The following is a 24,201-nucleotide window of genomic DNA, read 5'->3' as shown; positions in this document are numbered from 1 at the left end:
GGAATGTGGGAGGGCTCAAGGGGACGTGGGAGGAACGAAAGGGGTGGGGGAGAAAGGGGGGGCAGTCTCCCCTGGACAAGCACTTTTTTTGTAAGTCCTAGGACTGAACTCCAGGACCAGGACTCTTCTCCCAGCCGCTACGGCCCCCGCTCAGCCACAGGTAGGGGGAGTCACGCTGCCCGTGGGAGGAAGGAGAGTTGTGGATGAAGGATGGTGGAGGGACCTGGGAAAAGGGGTGATGTGGGATAAAGTCAAAGGGAAGTCAAGCTACTGAGGGTTTTATTATTGTCAAAGAAGAGTGAGACACAAGAAGAGTGGAGAAATGAAGCAGATATTGGGGGGTGGGGGCTGCAGGGTGTTCCAAATAGGGCAGCCGGGAGGGCCCTAAGGCTGGGGGCTCCTCTGTTAGGCCCTCTCCCTGGGTCCCCAAGCCAAAATGTCCCCAAACAAAGCTGCCCTGTTGGGTTGTTTGAGTTGGGGGAAGCGTGTAGGGGGGGTGAGGGGGGGAGCTCGCTGTAGAGGGGCTGTTCTCCGCCCCAGACAGAGGGAAGGCCTTGGCGGAGAAGCCGATTGGTGCTCTCGCCTCCGCTTGCCTGTGACAGAGATGGCGGTGTTGGCAGGAGGCTTGGAAAACCCCACCCCATCCCCCACCACCTTGAGGCCTGGCCCTCCTGGGCCCCTTGACCCTGCAGGGCATGTAGGATGTGCAGAGTTCTCCAGTGCATTCTGGTTCTCTGCCTTCTCTGCCTGGAATCTGCCCAGAGAGGACTCTCAGCTTGGCTCCCATTCAGGGGACCTGAGATCCGAGGGTCTCCTAAGCCCCTCCTTGCCTGCCTCTCTCCACAATCAGTAGCTATCTGTCCTCTGTCTGACTGGCTGAATAGGATCATCTGGGTCCCTCCTGCCTCTGCTCCTTGGCTCTCGTCAGTTCCCCTCCTCCTTACCTATTGCCTGCCTTTCTCAGTTGCCCCCCAATTCTGTGTACCAGGCTCTCTCCTGATCCCTCTCTATCCATCTTCAACATTGTCTCTTCCTCTACTGTCTCTGTTTGGTCCCCTTGTATTCCCCCAGTTTCCGTTCCTCTCACATTCTGTCTGTCTGGGTCTCCCTCTCCGTGTCTCTTGCTCAGTCTCTTCCTCTTTATCTGGACCATTCTCTGATATTGGTCTCTAATCTCTGTCTTTTGATCACTGGGTCTCCTTGACCCGAGAGTCGGGGTATGGAGGTGATGATAGCAGAACTAAGGAAAGGACATTGTGAGACATAACAACTAATAGTGAGAGTTTTATTCTTCACAAAAGGGAGGGAGAGCCTCTCTCTCTCCCTCCCCCGCCCCCCAATCTGGGTCTCTCAGTCTGTGTGCCTCTTTGACTGTGTTTCTGCTCTTATTTAGTATGTGTTTCTTTCTCACTGTCTCTCTTAGTCCGTGGGTCCCTCTCTTTCTCTCGCACTGTCTCTCTGTCTCTGGTCTTAACCAGTGTCTCTTTTCCTCTCATGACCTCTCTCTCAGACCGGGGCCTGGCTCAATTTCAGCTTCTCTCACATACTCTCTCTCTGGGTCACCCAGGCCTTCCTTGCCATGCGACCTGTCAGTGTCTGGCAGTGGAGCCTGTGGGGGCTGCTGCTGTGCCTGCTGTGCAGCTCGTGCCTGGGATCTCCATCCCCATCCACGGCCCCTGAGAAGAGGGCTGGGAGCCAGGGGCTACGGTTCCGGCTGGCCGGCTTCCCCAGGAAGCCCTTTGAGGGCCGCGTGGAGATCCAGCGGGCTGGCGAATGGGGCACCATCTGCGATGACGACTTCACACTGCAGGCTGCCCATGTCCTATGCCGAGAGCTGGGCTTCACAGAGGCCACAGGCTGGACCCACAGTGCCAAATACGGCCCTGGAACAGGTGAGCAATGCTCCAGGCACAGCCTAGGTATTGCCAAAGTGCAACCTAAATGTAGGGAGAGGGAACACCAGGATGGCACAGCCATAGGGACACAGAACACCAAGAAAAGCCAGTGTCAAGTACACCCATGGGGGACAAACCAACCAGCAGTCACTTCTCAGAGCTGTGTGAACTTAGGCTGGTCAGTGCCTTCTCTGAGCCTCAGATGCCCCATGTGCAAAATGACTAGGTGAACTCTAAGTTCCTTTCTGCTGCAAAAGTATGATTCTACAAAGCCACGTGCAAAGACAGCCCTGACACAGGTGAGCCCTGTATGATTAAAGTACAAGTGGTTTCATGGGAAGCTGAAAGCAGGTAAATGATGTCTGGATGTCCCAAAGCCAGAAGGAATCACAGATACTGCAGCCAACAAAATCAGATTATAGACCAGAGCTGAAACCAACAAGCTGGAACTTACCAAAGACAAGTATAAACTCTAAGACAAGTATGAATGTGGGTAGTAGGGGATTAGGAACAATTTTGAGACCTGGGGGCGCTTACACTATATGAGCTCACAGTGAGATTGATAGACAGAAACTGGTGCAGTCTGCAGCTAACCCCCCAGTTTCCACTGGCTAGATCACTTCTGGAATGAAGTGCCACTTTAGATGCCACATTGCCAGAGAGACAGTAGAAAATGGAAGTACTGGGAATTCCCTGGTGGTCCAGGATTAGGACTCCGCGCTTTCACTGCCAAGGGTGCAGGTTCAATCCCTGGTCAGGGAACTAAGATCCTAAAAATGGAAGTACATTCAGAGGAGAGCTGGCCAGATGTGAAAGACTGGAAGCCAAGTTTCAAGGAATAGCTGAAGAAACCAGGGATATTTGGTATGAAAGGAAAAAGCTTTGGATAACAATTACATGATGGTTATCTTCAAATGTGAGGACAGTCATTTGGCTGAGGGATTTTTCTGGAAGGCATCAAAGGACTGAATCAGACCTGGAGGGGGGGTAAGTCATAAAAGAGTCTCAAGGACTTTGTGATGGTTCCAACAACCTGGTGGGGCAGGAGGTAGGTATCCCAGCAGAAGCTGGGTAAGTCCTGTCAGGATATGCATGAGGGGTCCCTGCGCATTAGCTGGGACCAACTTTTGAGGGGCCACCCAATTCTGAGAGAAAGTCGGTGATATTCATTTCAGTTTGGTCCAGGCAGAGAGAAGAACGCAGGGCAACGTGGCAACGCAGATGGGGGGCACATGGGAAAATATAAGGCTGAGGTGAAAGGATTTTACATTTCCAAATCTCACAAATGGCTCAAATCCCTAAGCCCCCATGTATTGGCTGTGGTCTTAGTCAAGTTACTTAACTTCTCTGAACTCCAATTTCTTTATACAAAATGGTGGTAATACCTTCTGGCAGCTCTGTTCTAAGGATGCTCACATATGTACATACCTTGGCAGATTGCCTCACAGACAATAGGTACTTGATTAATTGTAGCTATCATTGAATGGGTAAGGACTGATCAGAACTTCAGTGTTGACTCTTGTTTTTTTTTATTCACCCTACCAAATTCCTGGGTATCCCCAGATCACTATCAATCCTATGCTCCCTTTCCTATTCCTTTCCAGGGTCCCCTGTCCCTTCCCCACTCATTACCTTACCAGGTATGAGGCTTCCATGCTCATTCTCACCAACATCCCCATACTACCTCTCCAAGCCCCTCTGTCCCCTTATCTCCCGCTCCTCCACAGGCCGCATCTGGCTGGACAACCTGAGCTGCAGTGGGACTGAGCGGAGTGTGACTGAATGTGCCTCCCGGGGCTGGGGGAACAGTGACTGTACCCACGATGAGGATGCCGGGGTCATCTGCAAGGACGAGCGCCTCCCCGGCTTCTCGGATTCCAATGTCATTGAGGTCTGTCGTTCATAAACACACACACACACACACACACACACACACACACACACACACACACCACCCAGGGTGGCGAGACAGAGAGGGCTGTGGGGTGGTTATATGTGGAGATACTAGAAGGTAGAGGATCCCATATGCCCAAGGGGATAATTTGGGTTGGTGGGGGACTTGGGGGGGCACAAAATGATAGGGCTCCGAGACACTATATAGTCCAGGTTTGTTTTAGCATTAGCATTCAAGTTACTAAGCCTGGCATGAGCCTCTCCAACTTCATCCCTGGTCCTCAGGGCACTGTGCTCTCCCTCACCTCAGATGTTCCTCCTCTCCTGGGACATCTCCCTTCTTACTTTCTCCTCCTCCTTCAATGCCACTTCCTCTGTGAAGTGCTCCCTCAGGCTCCAGGCAGAGTTAGATGCTCCTTCCCCAGCTTCTTCTGGACCCTTAGTCATTTCTCAGAGCATAGCATGTCCTTGCACTCTCATGGCTACAGGAGAGTCAACACACCCACACACCCCAGTCAGTACCTCATGGAGAGCAGGCCTGCCTCTCAGCCCCCTCTCGCCATTGGGTTTACAGCAAGCACACTCAATCAGGGTTCCTTGAGGGTGGCCGGTCATATGAAAGGTGTCACTGGGATTCCTTCCTCTACTTGTGGTCCCATCCCCAGGTAGAGCATCACCTGCAAGTGGAGGAGGTACGACTTCGACCAGCCGTTGGGCGGGGCAGGCGGCCCCTGCCCGTGACTGAGGGACTGGTCGAAGTCAGGCTTCCCGACGGCTGGTCGCAAGTGTGTGACAAAGGATGGAGCGCCCACAACAGCCACGTGGTCTGCGGGATGCTGGGCTTCCCTAGCGAGAAGAGGGTCAACGTGGCCTTCTACAGGTGAAGGGACGAGGGCGCTGGTGCAGCGGACTGGAGTTGGGGGTGCTTGTTAAGGAATGGTGTTGAGAGACCTCCGAGGGGGCTGGGGCACTGGGGGAACCTGGGCTCCGGAAGAGTGGGGAAATGTGGAGGCCTCTGCTAAACTGGAGAGTTGAGAAATCTTGCGGGACCATGAAGCGGTCCCCAAGGCGAGTCTGCCACGGGACCGGCGAGGCTCGAGCTCTCTAGCGGCCCGAGCCGGCGCGGGGTGAGCGACGGCTGTGGCGTCGCTGCCCGTGACGCCGTCGGTCGGCAGGCGGCGTCTCCGCGACCCGGGGCGAGCGCCGGGTCTCGCGAGGCCATGACCAGCGGCCCGCAGGCCCGCGGGCGGTTGCGGTTACGGTGCCGGCGCTGGCGCGGCCCAGGAGCCCGCGGGTCGGAGTTAGGGGGGTGAGGGCGCGGCCATGCCCTGCAGAGGCGGAACCGGGGCGGGGCCGGACGCCGGGAGTCTGACAGTGACAGGCCCGGAGCATCACCGGGGCGGCGGGTCCCCGCCAGAGCGCCAATCCCTGAAGGCCGGAGGGCGCCGGGAGGGGCTGGGCCCCTCCCTGGGTCCAGGCGGCCCACGAGGCGTCTGTGAGCGCGCGAGCCCTCAGGACTCCTAGGCAAGTTTTCCAGAAAATGCTTCGGCCCAGAAGCCCGGCCCTCTTCACCTGCTCTGGAGCCCTGGTGTACGCGCCGGCCTCTGGGAAACGGATCACACTGGTGACCGGCTCTGTGCTTACAGCGTCTCGCTTCCCTGGAGCATCTAATTTGGCATTTTGAGAAATTTAGAAATCTCTCTGTAATTTAAGTGATTGTTTTCTTCATCTCTTCCTTAGATCAGTTTTGCAGGAAGACCTCTTAACATCTGGGTGACCTTCCACTGGGCACACTACTTCAGATGTGGTCTGATCAGGGCAGGGTACAGCAGAAATGCTCACTTTTAATTAAAGCATATTTAGATTTTGCACGCCTTTCTGTTGAGGCAGCATCCCACTGCTCATATTGACCCTGTAATCACCTAAATTGGGTCTTCCCTCATCCTTGATACTGATAGAGCAGCCTAAATCTGTTGAGTTTACCCTATTAGTTTATACGTCATTTAAAAATCATTAAAAAGCCATGATGATCCCATGAGATTATCTTGAATCTTGACATTATTTTCGACTTGTCATCTCTCCCTGCCTCCTCTGTTCAATAGATATGATAGCTATGCTTCCTGACTTCATCAAAGTGACTGTTAAAATTGTTGAAATCTTTAAAACCAAAGTCTAACTCTTATGAATCCTCCAGATTTACATCAAACCTTTAATCATTAGTTGTAAAATGTTTTTTCAGCCAATTGGGAACAAACTGAGCACTACAATGATGTAGCCAACATTATACCATCTTATCTATAATGAAATCATGGGAGATTTTATTAGTCTTTGCTGAAATCCAGCTATACTATGTTCACAGCCATTCTGCAGCCTTCCAATTTAGTAATCTTACCAAGAAAGGAAATCATGGTGGTTTGACTGAGCTAATTTTTACTGAAATCCTTTTAGATTTCTAAGGATCACCATATTTTTTCCTCAATGCTCACAAACTTTCTATTTAATAACTTATTCTAGAATATTAATTATCTGTAGATTGAGGAATCCTCTTCCTGCTTTTCAAAAATCAGTACATTATCCAACCTCCAGTCTTTTCCATACTTGCTCAAATTTTCTTTACCTTGGCTCTGAGACACATCTTTCAGCCCCAAGGAATATACTTTATCTGGCATAGAGACTCATACGGTTTAAAACATCTATGTGCTGTGCTCCTTTGTTATTATCTACCTTGGGGCTATATTTCTTTCCCTGTGCTTGTTCTTTACCTTTCCTAATCCAAACACCAGGTTCTGAAAGATTAGTACGATTTAAATAGCAGGCATTTCAGGTGAAGAAGGTAGCATGAACAAAAGTATAGAGAGTCATTCATTCAACATTTATTTACTGAGCGCCTACTGTGTGCCAGGGACTGTTGTAGATACTAGGGATTCAATAATGAACAAAACAGACAAAAATCCCTGATCTCATGGACTAGGGAAGAACCAGATAAAAAGTAAAATTATAAAATGTAAGGATGGCAAAGGGCATAATACATAAAAATAAAGCAGGGAAAGGGTTAGGAAGTGGGACTGGGATTGCAGTTTTAAATAGGTCAGAGGAGGCATCATTTGAGAAAATATTTAAAGGAGGCGAAGGCACAAGCTATGCAAAAATCTAGATGAGCATCTCCAGGAAGAGGCATCATAAATGAGAAGATCCTGGGGAGTGTGGTGGTGTGTATCACGATGTGGGGGATGGGGGATTCTTGTCATGCTCCAGGAGACCATTGGGGCTGGAACTGAGTGAACAAGGGAGAAAATGATAGGACATGTGATGCAGGAAGAGATAGGGAAAGAATGGGGAGCCAGATCATGTAGGGCCATTTGAGAGTCTTTGGTTTTTACTCTGTGTGAGATAAGGTTTTGGGCAGAGGTGTGACATCTGACTTCCACTTTTTATGTATTATTTGGGCTGCTTTGTTAAGAATAGACTGTAAGGGATGTGGCAGAATCAAGCATCAGGAAGATAAGGCAAAGATAAGGCAATATGCAAACAGGGGACTACCCTGGCAGTCCAGTGGTTAAGACTCCATGCCCCCAATGCAGGGGGTATGGGTTCGATCCCTGGTCAGGAAACTAAGATCCAGCGTGCTGCATGGCATGGTGCGGCGTGGCCAAAAAAACAAACAAAAAAATGCAAACAGGGAGGTGAGGTAGAAAGAAAAGCAGGTGAGTGTGGAGGCCTAGAAGCCAAGTAAAGTGCTTCAAGGAAGAGTGATCAAGTGTGTCAGTGCCGCTGATGGGTCTAAAAATATGAGGACTGAGAAATGAATACTGGATTTAGCAACATGGAAGTTATTGCTGACCCTGACAAAGATGAAAATGAATAGGATATTTTGAAAGACAGTTGACAAGAGTAGACGATTTATACTGAGAAATAGTGGAAGAAAGATCTGAATGGATAAAGTAAGGCTAGAAAATGGAACACTTTTAATGCCAGATTGGAGAGTTTTACCTTTATCTTATGGAAAATTAACAAATAAAAGTACTTGTATGGGACAGTGATAAAATAAGGCCAATGTTTTTAAAAGTTTGATAGCAGTGAATTGGAAGAGGAAGTTCTAGATGCAGTAAGATTAGTCAGGAGTTATAAAACTGAAGCTGATTAGGAGGATGACAACGAGGAGAGAGGGGAATGAATAGATGTAGGATGACTGATAGCATATAGAAAATAAGAGAAGAAATAACTAAAATGATACTGAAGCTGCTCAAGAGAAGGATGGTATCCATCAGGCATCTCTGGGCTTCAAGTTAATATGAACTAACTTTAGACGTGGGCCATCCCAGGGAATTTTGAGGCCCAGGAATTGTCCCCACGTATATACAGCCTCAAGTAAGTTTCGGAAATCAGGAATATTTGTGTACATATTGGGATCTCTTACTGGGTCTGGGATATGAAGGCTGGAGAAGGAAATATACTTAGTACAGTGTTCATTCTTAGTGGGGAAAGAGATTACAGGGGTCCTGGGAGATTCTGTGATGAGGATATGGTATAGATACTCCTTCACAGGTCAAGTCAGACAGAGGGAGAATCCTCGTAGGTAATACAATTATAAAGGCTAGGCAAGATAGTTATGAACAACTCTACCTTCCTTAGAGAAAGAAGATGCATCTGCTAGCTTTTAGAGGAAGTCAGTAAGATTTAGAGAATAAGAAAATCAGAATGTGATATATTTATCATTTTTAAACTTGGTTTGGTAGTTCTACCCTAGAACATGTGAAAGTTGTAGAATTTTAGAAGAGAAAAACAATGAACAGATAATTGAACCATTTACTGCCCTTTTTCAGGCAAAGAAGTTGAGGTTCTAAGAGCTTAAGTGCTGTTTAAGAAGTCACTCTTCTAGTTCATTTCAGTTTGATAGATATTTACTGAACTCCTACTATTTGCCAAGCACTGTGCAAGGTGCTCAGAATACAGAGGTGATGAGAGAGTTAGTTAGGCACCAAATCATAGAAGACCTTATAGGCTATGTTAAGGATTTGGATCTTTATGATAAAAGTAATGGGAACTCATTGAAGTTTTTTAATGAGGAGGGCTGTGAGAGGACATGATCAGGTTTGTGGCTCCGAGAGATTACTTTGACTGCACTTCTGAGAATGGTTTAGAGAAGAGCAAGAGCAAATGGATTAGAGTTGTTTAGGACAGAACATTGACAGGACTTGGTGGTGGATTGACTTTGGGAGCCAAAGAAGAGAGAAGAGTCAAGGTTGACTCCTAGGTTTCCGGCATAGACTTTGCTGGAAGAATTATGTTTATTTTTTAGACCCACATTAAATTTTAGATAACTTTGAGATATCTAAGTAGGAACACCAAGAAGGCAATGGAATATACAAGGTTAGGTGTGAACGAGAACATATAAAGAGAGGATGTGGAGTGAGAAGAGAAGAATGCCTTAGAGCTCTAAAAATTTAAATGACTATATAGAGAAGGAGCCTGCGAAGAAGACCAAGAAAGAGCAACCAGAATTAGGACTCAAACAAGGCCAGTAGTGTTGTGACAGCCAAGGAGGGAAAGAGAGAACAGCAGTGTCAGATGCTACCAAGAGTCAATGGGATGAAGACTAAAAAAGAAGAAAAAAAATCTTCTGGATTTATTATCGCAGAGTGATGGGTGGGGAAAACCAGAAAGGGGGGGGTGTTAAGGAGTGAGTGGGAGGAAAGATGGTGAGTGTTGACAACCACTGAAAAGTTTTTCTATGAAGAGGGAGAAAGATGTGGGGTGTGGTGTGTGTGTGTGTGCGTACGTGAGAGAGAGAGAGAGCTGAACATGTTTAAAAGGATTCAATTGAGAAGGAGAGGTTATGTGCAACTTCTCAATTGAGAAGGAGAGAAAGGAACATAGGGGAAGGAATTCAGAAACGTTTGGGGGCAGTGGCCTTAGAGAAGAGAGACAGTTGGAATGAGAAAAGGATATACAGATGCAGGTAGCTTTTTATGTTTGATGGTTGAAGGAACAAATGGTAGGGAAAACAAGCACATTTGTGAAGAAGTATCAATCAAGACAAATATCAGTACTGGTCCTAAACAAGTACCAGGTCCTTAATGTAACCTGTATTTGCCTTATAATGTATATTATTATATATACCATATAATATATAATATAAAGACTTTATATAGTCCTTAAATAACTTAGAGAAGAAGTACTTCTAAATTTCTAGGTAATACTATATTTTTCTGAATACAACGCTGGAGATCAGAATGATCTCTCTGGGTTACTGGTGAAAGAAAAGTGCCAAGTATATTTCATTTCAGACATGTTTGAGAAAAACACATCTGGAGAAAAAGTTTCACACTATACATATATGATGAAAGGTTCTAAACTCTTAGTAGCGTCTCAGGAAAGGGACCCGAGAGTTATTGTAGACTCTTTGCTAGGAATGTTGGACATATCGAATGTTTTGGCAAAAAGACCAACTAAGTACATCCTCAGTAAGAAGCCAGGGCAGGAGGTACCAAGCAGATTCAGCCCTGTTAAAATCTATTTATTAAAATCCTAGCACATCTGCACATAGTATACCACATGCAAAGATGACTCCTCAAGAGAAACAGCAGAGCAGGAACATGTTCAAAGAGATGATAACTAAGAGGATAACAGGGAATTCCATGAATTTTGTAAGGACAGACAAGACCTGCATTCATTATACATAGTTGGACAGGACAAAGGGGGCAAAGTGAAAGTCTTTGAAATCAAAGGGAGAATGAGAGGAGAAACAGACCTAGTTTCCATGCATTAGACTTAAGGCAACTTCTTGAAGAATAAAATAGTTCAAATATTTAGGCCAATTAAGAAGAAATAAGGTTTTAGAACTTAATCCCTGGAAGTAAGTTTGGGAAATGAGCTCAGTTTGTGAATGACTAAAGCAAATGGGATTTAACTAAAGCAGGAAGGATTCTGTCATCCTAAGCAGCCTGGCCTCATGCTCCCCAGTCAGACCAAGTTAATGTCCCTTACTATTCAGCCTTGGTCCTTGGTCCTGGTTCACTGGCCTCAGGCCTGGACATGCCAGAAGGCAGAGAGCATCCAAGAAAAAAATACATAGTCAGCCTCTCTAGGTGTGACCAGGCCAGTTCTCTCTCCTTGCCTAGTCAGTCTGGCAATCCTAACAATCCTAACACCCTTCTACTTACACCCGTTCCCCTAGCCCTCCCCCCAGGTTTACATCAGCCCTAATATCAACCCAAGAGTCCTTATTCCCTATCTGCCTTAACCTAATTTCTGTGGGTCCTGGTATAGGGTCTTTATCAGCCCCGAGTCCATGTCCTTCACTGCTGCTCACCTGTCTGGTTATGTGCCTATGAGGCCAAACAGCTGTGAAGGGTTGAACTTTGGAGGTATCTGATGTTATAAGATCCTGCCACCAGGAACCCTCTAACTGTTGGAAAAGAAATCTTGCCCCTGGTCCCAGTTGCACTAGCTTTTCCCACTTAGTTCTAGACTGATCCTGACTCTGCTGTTGTCTTATCCTCACAGAAAGTTGAGGAAGCGAGCGGCCAAAGCCTCGGCCCGACGCTCCAAGCCCCTTGGAAGGTAATGGGGCAAGAGCCCCGGGACCTCCTGCTAATCCCTGTGACCCCAGGAGGTGGATGGATGGAAGGCAGCCTATCCATGTCCATCCCAGAACCCAAGCTGATGAATATCAGGGATATGACTGGAAAATGGCCATTCCAGGGGGGAGGGGAGGGGAGGCAGGCATGGGGATGGGTAAGCTTTGATCTTAGGAAGCACAAGGAGGAAATAATGCAGGAATGGCTGAGGAAAAGCCTCTGCATCTTTATACTTCCCCCAAATAGCTTGGACTCCAGCCTCAGCCACTTGCATGCTTCCTCCCCTGCCCCAACTCCTAACCTCCCTTAATTCATCTGCATTCCCATTCTCTCTTCTCCCTTTACCATTCCTCTTATCTCCTCTCCCCTCACCACCTGGATTGACATAACTAGATTTCTCATAACTGTTGCTGAATCCAGAGAGCAGCATGTATTCCAAAAATAGTTAAGTGGTATGCAGCAGTATATGTGGAAAATCTGACTGCCTTTGCTTTGCCCCTCCCCATGCTCTGCATGAAGGGTCCTTCCTAGAAACAGAAAATAATAATAATAATCCTTTACTTTTCCCTGGCAACGTACCTGACCACTACCTCCACTAACTTCTTTCTCCTTTTTTCAGACCAATCACCAAGCTTAAAGCCAAACCCAAACCCCGAGTGGGCAGGGGGCCAATCAAGAGGTAAATAAAGTTCAGGCTAAGTGGAGAGGAGAGGGAGTGCCGAGTGACGAGTCAGGGGCGTCGGGCTGTGGTCAGGAAGGGGTCCAAGAGAAGCCTCCACCAAGAGGTGGAAGAGCAGCAGCAACTGTTACAAGCCACCTTCCAGATGAGTCAACGAAATGTAAAGTAAGACTGGCCCTTATGTGGTTCTCTGAGGAATTATGCTTGTCACAGGATTTTTGAAAATCTCAGTAGAAGTTCATCCACTGACTACCCTTGTTCCACATGCTTATTTATCTTCCCCCAGCAGATTTTAGTAGATACTCTGGCACTCTTGTCCTTCAGATGCCATGCTTGCCTCTCCCCCAAGAAGTTAAGTTTGCCTAAGGGATCAGTGTTCCCATTCCTACCTTTATTTAATTGTTAAAAATAAGTGCTACCAGCTTGGAAGTGAGACTGAGGATCCCCTCTGGAAACTTTATCAGGGATGGAGTCACATGAAAGTCCTGATCTCTGGCCCAGTTTACACAATTAGGCTCCCAGTTCCATCATTTTCCTCCTGGGTTCCTTCAGAACCCCAGGGAATGGAAAGCTTCCAATCCCAATGATTGTGTCTCACTTGGTTTCTAAAGGCAGTTTGTGCATGAAAAGTCTCTCTGATAGCTTCTTCAGCAGTAGTTGAGGTATAGAGAATTCATCCCTTTCTATTGTCTCCTCCTCTCTTCACAGCATTCCGAGATCACTCAGTGGCCCCTGGTACCCCTCATTCCTCAGCTCCTCCCTCTGGTGCCTTCAAAAGGGCTTGGAATTTGGGGGTGTTCTCGTAGTGCCCTTCCAGCTTAGGGTCATCTTGCCCAACATGGCCATACTCTGGCCTTCCCTGACCCCCACATTAAAATGCACACTGTTGTTTTTATTTTGTTAGTTATGGGGAAAAAAGGAGGAGAGAGTTTAGAAGAGAGATGTCTTTTTCCTCTGATGGCCTCTTTGACTTTTATTTTCAGCCAGACAGGACTTTGGGAGAATACCTGGTCTCTTTGAATCAACTTATCTTGAGCTCGCAAAGGTATTCTGTAAAGTCTCCAGGCTTCCTTTGTCTGATTTGTTTATAACTTGTCCATCTCTCTGTGTCTTCCCAGCCAATGGCTTCAAATCGTCATATTCCTTCCTTCCTCTGACATCAAGTAATGGAGCACATTACTGCAATAATTCACTGCCAAACCAGCCTCACAGGCCCACTCCACCAACACCAGGCCTCATCTGGTTCCTTTCCTCCCTGGGTTCAAACCAGCTGTTCTGGGAAGAAAGTACTTCTCTCATCACGTGGCTCACTGCAGTATCTCATTCCGTTGGTGTCAATAAGCAAGTCTCCTCATTCTCTCTAGCATCTCTCTGCTGTGTTTCCAAGTCTTAACATCTCTAATTTAGTCCCATTTTCCCACTTGAGTGGCTATGGAACATTCTTTCTGTTACATTTAAACTGCAGAAGCATGGGCTACCTCATTAAAGACTCATACAGTTCAGCTCAGGTCTGGGGATATCTCCACCCTTCTGTTGTTCATATTCACTCTCCTTCTCTGGTCACATGGCCCCTCTTTGTCTGTCTTGCATTTGTACATCTTCGTTCCTGTATATACCAGCGCCAGTCTTTCCTGTGTTCACCATCTGGTCTGTTCTTCCATAACTGCCCATCATCCTCTGGCCTGGAAACCCCTCTGGCCTCTAAGAAGCCATGTAGACCCAAGACTTACTCACTCCTTTGCATCCTGACTCACTTCGTTATTTCAGTCACAACGTAATAGAAGGATCTGCTCACTCTGGCTATTCAGGCTTCCTGTTTGTGTCAGCTACTCCCTCCTGCCCATCTCTTCCAGCTGGGCAGTCCTGGCTTCCTATTCTCTTTGCACAGTAGCGTCAGCCTCAGCCTCCATTAGGGCCAGCACCCTGAAACCGTACAGAACAAGGTTTCTGTCAGGCAAGTCAAGACGAGCCTTCCTTCCCATAGGGTTCTTCTGCTGCAGAAGGTCCCCAAGGACCAGGCCCCGTCCGGGTATCTAGGCTCTTTCAGCCTAGAAACTCGCCATTACCTTTGTCTCTTTGTCTCTGTGTTTTTGTGGAGAAGAGGGAAAGAAGAAGGGCTAAAGTGGTCATGGGTGGAGGCATGGAGTGGGAGGAGGGATGTGGGCAAAGAGGCAGGAGCATTGTTTTACCCTACTGCTCCCACTCCTGTCCCCCCAGGCTGCTGGCCCAGCGGCAGCAACACTCCTTTGGTCTGCATGGGGTGGCGTGCGTGGGCACGGAGGCCCACCTCTCTCTCTGCTCCTTGGAGTTCTATCGTGCCAATGACACCACCAGGTGCCCTGGGGGGGCCCCTGCGGTGGTGAGCTGTGTGCCAAGCCCTCTCTACGCAGCATCCAGTGGCCAGAAGAAGCAACAGTCGAAGCCTCAGGGGGAGGTGTGTGAGACAGTGACTATGACCTTCCCCACCCCAGGCAGAGAACCCCCTAGCCTGGCCACCCCCTGATTAAGCACAGCCTTGACCTTTGAGGACAGAGAGGAACTTCCTACCTCCCATGCTCCCTCCCACCAGAATCTCATTCATCTCCCAGGTCTACTCAGCCCTCTCTGTGCTGATGTTCCCATTCACTGCTGGGCACCCCTCTCTCCTTTACAGGCCCGAGTGCGATTAAAGGGTGGAGCCCACCCAGGAGAAGGCCGGGTAGAAGTCCTGAAGGCTGGCACGTGGGGCACAGTCTGTGACCGCAAATGGGACCTGCAGGCAGCCAGCGTGGTGTGCCGGGAGCTGGGCTTCGGGAGTGCTCAAGAGGCTCTGAGCGGTGCCCGCATGGGGCAGGGTGAGGGGGGTGCAGGTGGGAGGGAGAGGGAAGGAGGAGGTACACACTCCTGGGGGGGTACATTCCTTAGGAAGGAGACCCCTGGACAGATAATGAAGTTAGAACCTCCTGATCTTTGACCTCTGACCTTAGGCATGGGTGCCATCCATTTGAGTGAAGTTCGATGCTCTGGCCAGGAACCCTCCCTCTGGAAGTGCCCCCACAGGAACATCACAGCTGAGGACTGTTCCCATAGCCAAGATGCTGGAGTCCGATGCAACCTGCCCTACACTGGGGTAGAGACCAAGGTCAGTCATTCTTTCCACCTTGATTCAGGTATCTCACATCCTATCCAGTTCTGGTCATGATCTGCAGTCTGATGCCCACCGCCCCATGTCCCTGCCATCCTGCAGCTCCCACCTGATGCCACCACTTGCTAGCCCTTTAAGTGCCTCTGAATCACCATTCAGCCATAGGCCTGCTACAGACTCCCACTACTCCACCCCCAAAAGCTTCCCCAGTACTTCCATTGTGTCACTACAGATCCGACTCAGCGGGGGCCGCAGCCGACATGAAGGGCGAGTCGAGGTGCAAACAGGAGGACCTGGGTCCCTTCGCTGGGGCCTCATCTGTGGGGATGACTGGGGCACACTGGAGGCCATGGTTGCCTGCAGGCAACTCGGACTGGGCTATGCCAACCATGGCCTGCAGGTGAGTGGGAAGGAGGAGAGGGGAACCAAGGCTATTGCCTCCAAAGGCTGTGTTTGGGGCAGAGGACTGTCAAAATGAGTCCCTTGGCCTGGGAGGCTGGATGGTGGCCTCACAAAAACACCTCTGTATGTCCCCAGGAGACCTGGTACTGGGACTCAGGGAATATAACAGAGGTGGTGATGAGTGGAGTGCACTGCACAGGGACTGAGCTGTCCCTGGACCAATGTGCTCATCATGGCACCCATGTCGCCTGCAAGAGGACAGGAAGCCATTTCACTGCTGGAGTCATTTGTTCTGAGAGTGAGTGAAGGGTCGGGTGACTCAAGCCAGGGAAGGGAGGCTCTGGGCCACCCCTTTGCTGGGAGAGAGAGAGCTGCAATCTGGAGGGGGTCCGCCTTCCCTGCGGAAAACCAGCCTCACCCAACATTCTGGGGGTGGGGGGAAGGGGATGCGGGGCGGGGGGTGGGGGTGAGAATGGACTCACTCCCCCCTGTCCCTGCCCCTCAGCAGTGAGTTCTAACCCTCTCCTTCCTTCCTTGGTGCAGCCGCGTCAGATCTGCTGCTGCACTCAGCACTGGTGCAGGAGACCGCGTACATTGAGGACAGGCCCCTGCACATGTTGTACTGTGCTGCTGAAGAGAACTGCCTGGCCAGCTCGGCCCGCTCAGCCAACTGGCCTTATGGCCACCGGCGTCTGCTCCGATTCTCCTCCCAGATCCACAACCTGGGACGCGCTGACTTCAGGCCCAAGGCTGGGCGCCACTCCTGGGTGTGGCATGAGTGTCATGGGTGAGAAGGTCAAGTAGAAGGGCAAGGCCACTGGGGATGGGGTAAGCCTGCTGTGGGCAGGGAAGGAAACAGGGGTTCCCTTGTCCCCACAGGCATTATCACAGTATGGACATCTTCACTCACTATGATATCCTGACCCCCAACGGCACCAAGGTGGCTGAGGGCCACAAAGCTAGTTTCTGTCTAGAAGACACCGAGTGTCAGGAGGGTGAGTTGGGGCCTAGAGTAGACTACAGTTTCCTCATCCCCACAGCCTTGCCTCACACTGACATATGCTTATCTCTTCAGATGTCTCCAAGAGGTATGAGTGTGCCAACTTTGGAGAGCAGGGCATTACTGTGGGTTGCTGGGATCTCTACCGGCATGACATAGACTGTCAATGGATTGACATCACAGATGTGAAGCCAGGAAACTACATTCTGCAGGTGCCTGGGATCTAAGATTTCCAGCTATTGAGTGGGAGGAGTGTTTATTAAAGACACATTTGGATTTGAGGACTGCAGCTGGTTAAGTTGGCTTTCTCCCACTCATAGGTGGTCATCAACCCCAATTTTGAAGTAGCAGAAAGTGACTTCACCAACAATGCAATGAAATGTAACTGCAAATATGATGGACATCGCATCTGGGTGCACAACTGCCACATTGGTATTTGGTGGGAAGAGAAGCCAGAAAGACTGGGGGATGGGAGGGAAAGGCCTTCATTCTCTTCTCCCTAGGTTGTTTCTATGTCTTCCCACCCACTTCCGTATTTTTCAGTCTCTCCACTTCTACCCACCCTTCCCCACAACAGGTCTATCTTCCTGCCCAAACCACCTGTTCACCTTGCAGGTGATGCCTTCAGTGAAGAGGCCAACAGGAGGTTCGAACGCTACCCTGGCCAGACCAGCAACCAGATCATCTAAGGTGCCACCACCCTCCTCTGCAGACTACAACTGGCCCCTAATGGCAGGGGTCTGAGGCTGCCATTACCTCAGGAGCTTACCAAGGAATCCTTGACTTCAGCAGGCCCACAGCACTCATCCACTGTGCACTGTGGGTGTAGAACTGTCACGCAGAAGTTACTGCCCTCCTTCTTAGGCCAGCTGTCTGGATCTGTGGCCAGGCATGGGGAATTTTGCTCCCAGGCCCAGCACCAAACCAAGCATGCCACAAAGAGGCGCACCTGATTGACTGCCCAGAAAAACAGACAGCAGCAGCTCGTTTTCTTGAGTAGGGAGGTCAGAATGGTCAACTCCAGTATCTCCTCTCAGTTCAGGGAGATACGGCTTTACCTCTAGCCTTTTTGTGGGGGGGAAAGGGCAGTGCGCCACCCTTCCCCTCATTTTTGAGTATAACATGTTGCTAGGTATAATTTTATTTTATATAAAAAGTGTTTTTGTGATTTCTCAGGGCCCAGGGATTGGTGCTGGTAGTTGGAGGGACCTGCCCCCAACTGGTTCATTTAATCCTCCATCCAGGTGCCATGAGAACCCAAGCCAGGAAAGCAAGGTAGAAATCAGAGCAGGAGCCTCCTACTCTTGCTGATCCATTCATTCTGTGACTTCAGGGGTCACATATAAGGTCAATGTTTCCGGTCCCCGCCGGATCTGCACTGCCAGCTGGGATTGGGTTCGAACGGCTTCATAAATATCTTCAGCATTTTGTACCAGCCGCTCCCCAATGGCCAAGATCACATCACCAGGCCGTAGACCAGCCCTATGGCAAAAAATGGACAGAGAGATAAAGGAGGGAATAGATGGCCCAGTTCAAGGGCACATAAACACCTCACCCGTCTCCACCTCCCAGTGCAGTCTCTCCCTCACCGGTGTGCAGGGGAGTCCAGGATGACTTTATGGATGAGCACACCATGCTGAACATCAGGAAAGCTTGGTTCTCGAAGCTGTAGTTCAGCAAGGATGCTGAAAGGACACATCACTTTGTTAACCACACCACGGCACTCTCCCCATTTTGGGTTCGCCTCAGATCTCTCATCAACACACTTATAAGTGTATGGACAGGGCATGCACTAGATCCTCTCGAGACAAAATTCACTTTCTGCCTTCTAGCAGTTAGGAAGTGGGACATGCATATAAAAGGTAACTAATTCCAAATGACACACAGTATTAAATCAATAGCACTGTCATTCTAAAATCCTAAGAGAAGCTATAAGGAGGTGGTATAACTTTAGCTGAACCTAGAAGGATCGGTCTGATATTTATATAAAACGAGAACAACATAAACAAAAACATGGGATTAGGAAATCAGGTTGGACGGAACAGAATATACTCATAGGGAAGCCATGTCTGGAAGGTTGAGTTGAAGACAAATGGAAAATGGCCCCTAAACACCAGGCTAATGGATTGGAGGTTGTAAATCAAAGCAATAACAGGATGAAATCAATCAGGTGGGAGGTATGCAAAATGGAGTGGGGTGAGAAAATCAAGATAATGAGAGAGGACAGCTCTTCTGATTGTTCCAAGTATGAGGCAACTCATCTTAAACACAGAATTGAGAATGAAGCTCAACAGAAGTGCCAGGTGCCCACCACTGGTTACACGGACGGCCCTACCCCTAAAGCTTATACCTGGGAGTCAGGGTTAGCATCATCACTCCAATGTAGCGGCGCTGGGACCCACTGGTTCCAAACCAGGAATCTGTGATAGAGGGACAAATGAGCCCCACCCAGCTACATCCTTCCTTCCCCCTCCTGCTCCTCCCAACAGACCCCTCTCCAACAAGCCCCCATCTCCACCCCCCACTACTTAAAGGAAACCCTTTACCCCCAAGCCAGGCTTACTCTTCTTTTCTCCACGATGCAGAAACTCTCGAAGGCGATCAGCAGGGATGGCAAAGGAGATTCCAGCTGTGACCTTCATGGTATTCACCCCAATCACCTCCCCATCCTGTTGGGACAGAGCCCACTATTCTCTAGCCCAAACAAATAGTAGGAGATGGGGGTACCTGAGCAAGAGTAGCAGGGAGTGTTGGGGAGTCAGGGAAATCTGGCTGGATTCCAGGAGACAGCCAACAAAACTGCTCAGAAACTTGACCGAACATCATTGAATTAGGGAAAACCCACCCCATCCCACACTGACCTGGGGCAGGGATTCTTGGAAAGGATGTCCCACTCACCAGGTTAACCAGGGGACCGCCAGAGTTTCCAAACTGCAGGACAAGGAGAAAATATGGAAGAGATCCAGGGACTCTATGCCTGGGGGCAAAACCAGGATGGAGGCACTTTCTCCAAATTCTCTCCTTTACCAGCGCATGAAGGAGTGGGCACGGTTTTTGCCACCCAACCTCTGTATACAGGCTAATCCACCATCTATCACAGTTGGTTCTTGCACCACACACCTCTACCCCCTCCCCCAACCTAGTCTGTCATTTCTCTCATATCAGGACGCACATCAATAGCTGCATCAGTCTGGATGTATTCCACATTGGTTTGGGGAAGGCCCAGATCTCTGGCTGGACGCTGAGCAGAGCTGACAATGCCGGATGTGATCGTGTTCTGCAGTGCAAAGGGACTTCCCATGGCAACAACAAACTCCCCTTGCCGGACATCGGCTGAACGTCCCAGGGGCAGTGTGGGGAGAGGCTCCTAAGGGAGAATGGGTACAAGAGACCTGTCATCTGGAGATGTAAGCAAATTCAGAGCCCCGACCAGACATGGCCTGCCCAGACCCCCACCTTGGTCTGAATCCTCAGCGTGGCGATATCTGCCACGGGATCCACAGCTGTGACCACGGCCTCATACGTATCGCCGCTAGGCAGCCTCACACGGACTCGGCGCCGATCAGCCACCACATGAGCGTTGGTAACGATGAGCCCGTCGGCAGCCACCACGAATCCTGAGCCATTCGAGATAGGGACTTCGCGGCCCGAAAAAGGGTGCCTGGGATGGGGGGGGCGGGGTTGGGGAAGCACGGATGTGAGGAGGCTCGGACCCCTCCTTCTCGCCCGCCCTCTACCCGCGGCTTCGGTTCCTCCGGGTCTACCCCACCGTTACCGGCCCAAGATCTCGATATAAACCACGGCAGGGGCCGTCTTCTCCACCACGTCCGCGATGAAGTTGTACTGGCTCCGGGGAGAGGGAGGCGGCGAGCCAGGGACCGAGGCGAGGACGGCTGGGGGACCCCGACCCCCGCCCCACAACAGCAAGAGCACTGCCCCCCCAGCGCCCAGCGCCACCGCCAGCCACACGCGCGGGCGGGTTCCAGGGGTCCCTGAGTCTTCCCGGATCCGGGGATCTGGGGTCCCCTCGATCAGCCGTGCTCGGGGATCCGAAGTCCCCGACGTCAGACATGTTCGTGGTTCAGGGACTCCCACAGACAACCGGGCCCCGAAACTGGGGGTCCCATAAGTCACTCGGGCCCGAGGGTCAGGAGTTCCTGACGTCAGCAAGGCCCGGAGGTCAGGGGTCAACAGGGGTCCCTTTCCCCAGCGACCCCCCCCCAAAGCCCGCCATCCCCGGAGGCTCCAGACTGCACCCCGCCCCGCCCTCAGTGCAGCCATCAGCTCCGCCTCGGAAGCCTCGTCGCCCGCCCTGCACAGAGGAGGCGCCCTGGACGCGAGCGGGCGGACAGCGGTACGCGGAGCACGCCGGTACCTGAAGTCTCCAGAAGTGCACGCCGGAACCAAGGATTCCGGGAGGCCGACTCCGCCCCCGCCCCGCGAATGCCGGGAATTGTGGTCCCAGTGGGACGCGAGTTATGAGGTGGCCCAAGGGCCCGCGAGGCATGCTGGGACCGCTAGCCCTTCCGGGGCGCCTCAGGATTTCGGGTCCCGGCACCCTGGGCGGATGCCCGAAGACTCCGCCTTCCCAAGAGCCCCTGCGGCGGGGTGCGAAGATGGCGGCGGCGGCGGCCCGGCACCCCTAAAGCGGCGGCAATGGAGCCTCCCCCGTCGCCGGGGCCGGAGCGGCTCTTTGATTCGCACCGGTAAGAGCCCCGGCGGGAAGAGACCGGCTCCCGCGTCCACTTGCCCTTCGGCACCCGATCACCCCGCCTCTCGCCCCCAGGCTCCCGGGTGACGGCTTCCTGCTTCTCGCGCTGCTGCTCTACGCTCCAGTCGGGTTTTGCCTCCTCGTCCTGCGCGTCTTTCTTGGGATCCACGTCTTCCTGGTCAGCTGCGCGCTACCAGACAGCGTCCTTCGCAGGTTCCGACCCGGGCGCTCGGGGAGGGTCGGGGCTGGGCCTGGCCGGAGGCCGCGCAGTCACCACTGCCTGCGTTCCCAGGTTCGTGGTGCGGACCATGTGTGCAGTGCTGGGGCTCGTGGCCCGGCAGGAGGACTCCGGACTCCGAGATCACCGCGTCAGGGTCCTCATTTCCAACCACGTGACACCTTTCGACCACAACATAGTCAACCTGCTCACCAGCTGTAGCACCGTGAGTTAGGGACGAAGCCGAGAGTGCCACGGGGCGGTTCCCTGGGGCCCAGCTCAAGGCTCCCCTCTCCGTGTCCGGGTTTCCTTTGGGAACCAAAGGAAAAGATACTGACCCTTACCTCTGACCCCGCTTTTCTACCCATTTGTCAGTTTTTCTCATTTCCCAACATTCTTCTCTTCTTGCTTTCTCTCCTTCCCATTCCCAGCCTCTACTCAATAGTCCCCCCAGCTTTGTGTGCTGGTCTCGGGGCTTCATGGAGATGGATGGGCGGGGGGAGTTGGTGGAGTCACTCAAGAGATTCTGTGCTTCAACGAGGCTTCCCCCCACCCCTCTGCTGCTATTCCCCGAGGAAGAGGCCACCAATGGCCGGGAGGGGCTCCTGCGCTTCAGGTGGGTGAGCACAGGTATCTGTCTCCAACTGTGTAGGTGGTCAGGCCGGGGAGCCCTTGGGTTTTCACAGCCTTTTTCAGCCCTACCCCCTCCCTTCCTAGTTCATTTACTTTCTGTCCACTTTTAGTTCTTTCCCCTGAATCCCTTTATTCCCCATATTTCTACTTGTACAGTTTGACAGTTACCCGTTTTTAAGTCGGGTATGAGCTGCTGACTGGGTTGGCTGGAATCCCATCCTACTATCTCTTCCCTCTTCTAGTTCCTGGCCATTTTCTATCCAGGATGTGGTACAGCCTCTTACCCTGCGAGTCCAGAGACCCCTAGTTTCTGTGGTGAGTGTGTTCAACAGGGAAGCTCTGGGTTTGGAGGGGAAGTTTCCCACTCCTGGCCCTGGCTTAGACCTCACTCATGCCCTCCCCTCAGACGGTGTCAGATGCCTCCTGGGTCTCAGAACTGCTGTGGTCACTTTTCGTCCCTTTCACGGTGTATCAAGTAAGGTATTAACTGTCCTCGCTTTTTGGTGGCTGGGAGAAACTCGTGTCAAGGTCAAGGAAGTAGCTGCCTCTGCCCTGTCCATTTGCAGATATTTTAATATCAAGGTCCTAGCACAGAGGCAATATAAAGTATTTACTATCTCCCCTATCTTCACCACCACTGTTCCAAGAAAAGAGGTATCAGAGTGGAGAGTGGGTGCCCCCAACATGGTCCTGGGTTGTTTTTTGCAGGTGGCTTCGTCCTGTTCATCGACAGCTGGGGGAGGGGAGTGAGGAGTTCTCCCTCCGTGTACAACAGGTGGTAGGGGACACAGGCAGGGTGGAGGTGGGTTCTTTCCTTATGGGGAAGGAGAGGAAGGCTTAAGAAACTTCCAATCTTCCAATTCTCCCTAGCTGGTGGCCAAAGAGTTGGGCCAGACAGGGACACAACTCACTCCAGCAGACAAAGCAGAGCACATGAAGCGACAGAGACACCCCAGATTGCGCCCCCAGTCAGGTGTGTGGTCTCTGGACACAAAGCTTTTTAGCTTTTTTTCAGCCTGTTGTGATTTGTTCCTTATGCCTGTACTAGTCAGCCTCTCCCTCCTCCTAGTTCTCCACTCACCTTATTTCGGATTTCTTTTTTTGCAGCCCAGTCTTCTTTCCCTCCCTCCCCTGGCCCTTCTCCTGATGTGCAGTTGGCAACTCTGGCTCAGAGAGTGAAGGAGGTTTTACCCCATGTGCCACTGGGTGTCATCCAGAGAGACCTGGGTATGAGAAAGGGTAGACTCATGTAAGGAGACAGGCATAGAGAGGGAAAGTGGGTGGTGAAGGGAGAAGGTGAACAGGGAAACAGACTCTCCTGTCCTCTCTTCCCTACTGCCCAGCCAGGACTGGCTGTGTAGACTTGACTATCACTAATCTGCTTGAGGGAGCTGTAACTTTCATGCCTGAAGACATCACTGAGAGGACCCAGGCCCTTCCCACAGCCTCCACCCCCAAGGTGAGACCCAGGAAATGGGCAGGTCCAAGACTTGGGGTGGGATGGGACAGTCTGCATATCCCCTGTCCCTGACGTCTGTTTTTTTGATCCTGAGACCCTAGCACAGTGCCTCTCTTGCAAAGTAGGCATTCGATGCGTGTTTAATGATGATGACTTCGCAAGCCCTCTGACATTGTGATCACCTCAGTTCCCCAGCTCTGGCCCGGCGACACCTCAGCCCACAGCCCTAACATTTGCCAAGTCCTCCTGGGCCCGGCAGGAGAGTCTACAGGAGCGCAAGCAGGCGCTGTATGAATACGCAAGAAGGTGACGGGCTTAGAGAACAGCGGGTAGGAAGGGGCAGATTGTATATGGCAAAACCCATACAATGTCTTCTCCTTATGTCCCACAGGAGATTCACAGAGAGGCAGGCCCAGGAGGCTGACTGAGTACAGGATGGCACCCAGAGCCGCAGGACGGAGACTGGGGGCAGCCCTCACCCAACTCACAACAGGCCGGATGGGTGGGTGGTAAAAAGGGAGGGATGGGGCTCCCCCCAGTATCACATTAAATTCAGGGTTTTCACTCAAGGTCTCTGTTGCCTCTCTGGGTCTCAAAAGCCCCATAGC

At 51.0% G+C, this 24,201-nt stretch overlaps 3 protein-coding genes across 6 annotated transcripts; 2 read left to right on the top strand and 1 right to left on the bottom strand.

Annotated features, from left to right (window-relative positions):
• Nucleotides 1-55: 55 nt before the first annotated feature.
• Nucleotides 56-17,744, top strand: LOXL3 (lysyl oxidase like 3). The gene is made up of 14 exons (XM_068564948.1): nucleotides 56-160; nucleotides 1,568-1,892; nucleotides 3,623-3,786; nucleotides 4,454-4,668; nucleotides 14,265-14,481; nucleotides 14,701-14,881; nucleotides 15,014-15,168; nucleotides 15,404-15,571; nucleotides 15,709-15,871; nucleotides 16,117-16,360; nucleotides 16,453-16,568; nucleotides 16,649-16,785; nucleotides 16,894-17,005; nucleotides 17,189-17,744. Exons 2-14 carry the CDS (start codon nucleotides 1,580-1,582, stop codon nucleotides 17,260-17,262), a joined length of 2,259 nt encoding a protein of 752 aa, XP_068421049.1. The 5' UTR covers nucleotides 56-160; nucleotides 1,568-1,579; the 3' UTR covers nucleotides 17,263-17,744.
• HTRA2 (HtrA serine peptidase 2) lies at nucleotides 17,699-20,930 on the bottom strand. The gene is made up of 8 exons (XM_068564953.1): nucleotides 20,349-20,930; nucleotides 20,030-20,234; nucleotides 19,746-19,940; nucleotides 19,472-19,504; nucleotides 19,137-19,242; nucleotides 18,924-18,993; nucleotides 18,163-18,258; nucleotides 17,699-18,055 (listed from the first exon to the last, which is right to left on the bottom strand). Exons 1-8 carry the CDS (start codon nucleotides 20,852-20,854, stop codon nucleotides 17,890-17,892), a joined length of 1,377 nt encoding a protein of 458 aa, XP_068421054.1. The 5' UTR covers nucleotides 20,855-20,930; the 3' UTR covers nucleotides 17,699-17,889.
• A 163-nt stretch (nucleotides 20,931-21,093) lies between these two features.
• Nucleotides 21,094-24,162, top strand: AUP1 (AUP1 lipid droplet regulating VLDL assembly factor). 4 transcript variants are annotated; one of them, XM_068564952.1, is made up of 12 exons: nucleotides 21,118-21,279; nucleotides 21,360-21,497; nucleotides 21,577-21,727; nucleotides 21,933-22,117; nucleotides 22,377-22,449; nucleotides 22,541-22,614; nucleotides 22,843-22,909; nucleotides 23,005-23,107; nucleotides 23,242-23,361; nucleotides 23,478-23,593; nucleotides 23,781-23,899; nucleotides 23,985-24,162. In XM_068564952.1, exons 1-12 carry the CDS (start codon nucleotides 21,230-21,232, stop codon nucleotides 24,019-24,021), a joined length of 1,233 nt encoding a protein of 410 aa, XP_068421053.1. In that variant the 5' UTR covers nucleotides 21,118-21,229; the 3' UTR covers nucleotides 24,022-24,162. The 4 variants fall into 4 exon arrangements, with proteins under 4 accessions (XP_068421051.1, XP_068421050.1, XP_068421053.1 ...); XM_068564949.1 differs by having other exon boundaries at nucleotides 21,098-21,279; nucleotides 21,360-21,727; XM_068564951.1 differs by lacking the exon at nucleotides 23,985-24,162 and having other exon boundaries at nucleotides 21,141-21,279; nucleotides 23,719-23,801.
• Nucleotides 24,163-24,201: the final 39 nt, after the last annotated feature.

The sequence above is a fragment of the Eschrichtius robustus genome, chromosome 15 (genome assembly GCF_028021215.1).
Source record: "Eschrichtius robustus isolate mEscRob2 chromosome 15, mEscRob2.pri, whole genome shotgun sequence".
Lineage (NCBI taxonomy): Eukaryota > Metazoa > Chordata > Mammalia > Artiodactyla > Eschrichtiidae > Eschrichtius > Eschrichtius robustus.
This window is presented reverse-complemented; position numbering and strand designations above follow the sequence as displayed.

Bases quoted from the DNA above. Each gene is read 5' to 3' on its own strand.
- LOXL3 (XM_068564948.1), top strand. From the start codon at position 1,580: ATGCGACCTGTCAGTGTCTGGCAGTGGAGCCTGTGGGGGCTGCTGCTG. The intron at 15,572-15,708 runs GTGAGTGGGAAG...GTATGTCCCCAG, and splicing joins ATGCCAACCATGGCCTGCAG to GAGACCTGGTACTGGGACTC. The intron at 16,786-16,893 runs GTGCCTGGGATC...TCCCACTCATAG, and splicing joins CAGGAAACTACATTCTGCAG to GTGGTCATCAACCCCAATTT.
- AUP1 (XM_068564949.1), top strand. From the start codon at position 21,141: ATGCCCGAAGACTCCGCCTTCCCAAGAGCCCCTGCGGCGGGGTGCGAA. The intron at 22,118-22,376 runs GTGGGTGAGCAC...TCCCTCTTCTAG, and splicing joins GAGGGGCTCCTGCGCTTCAG to TTCCTGGCCATTTTCTATCC. The intron at 23,594-23,780 runs GTGAGACCCAGG...TGATCACCTCAG, and splicing joins CCACAGCCTCCACCCCCAAG to TTCCCCAGCTCTGGCCCGGC.
- HTRA2 (XM_068564953.1), bottom strand. From the start codon at position 20,854: ATGGCTGCACTGAGGGCGGGGCGGGGTGCAGTCTGGAGCCTCCGGGGA. The intron at 18,994-19,136 runs GTAAGCCTGGCT...CCTCTATCACAG, and splicing joins GCATCGTGGAGAAAAGAAGA to ATTCCTGGTTTGGAACCAGT. The intron at 18,056-18,162 runs GTGAGGGAGAGA...TTTTTGCCATAG, and splicing joins CTGGACTCCCCTGCACACCG to GGCTGGTCTACGGCCTGGTG.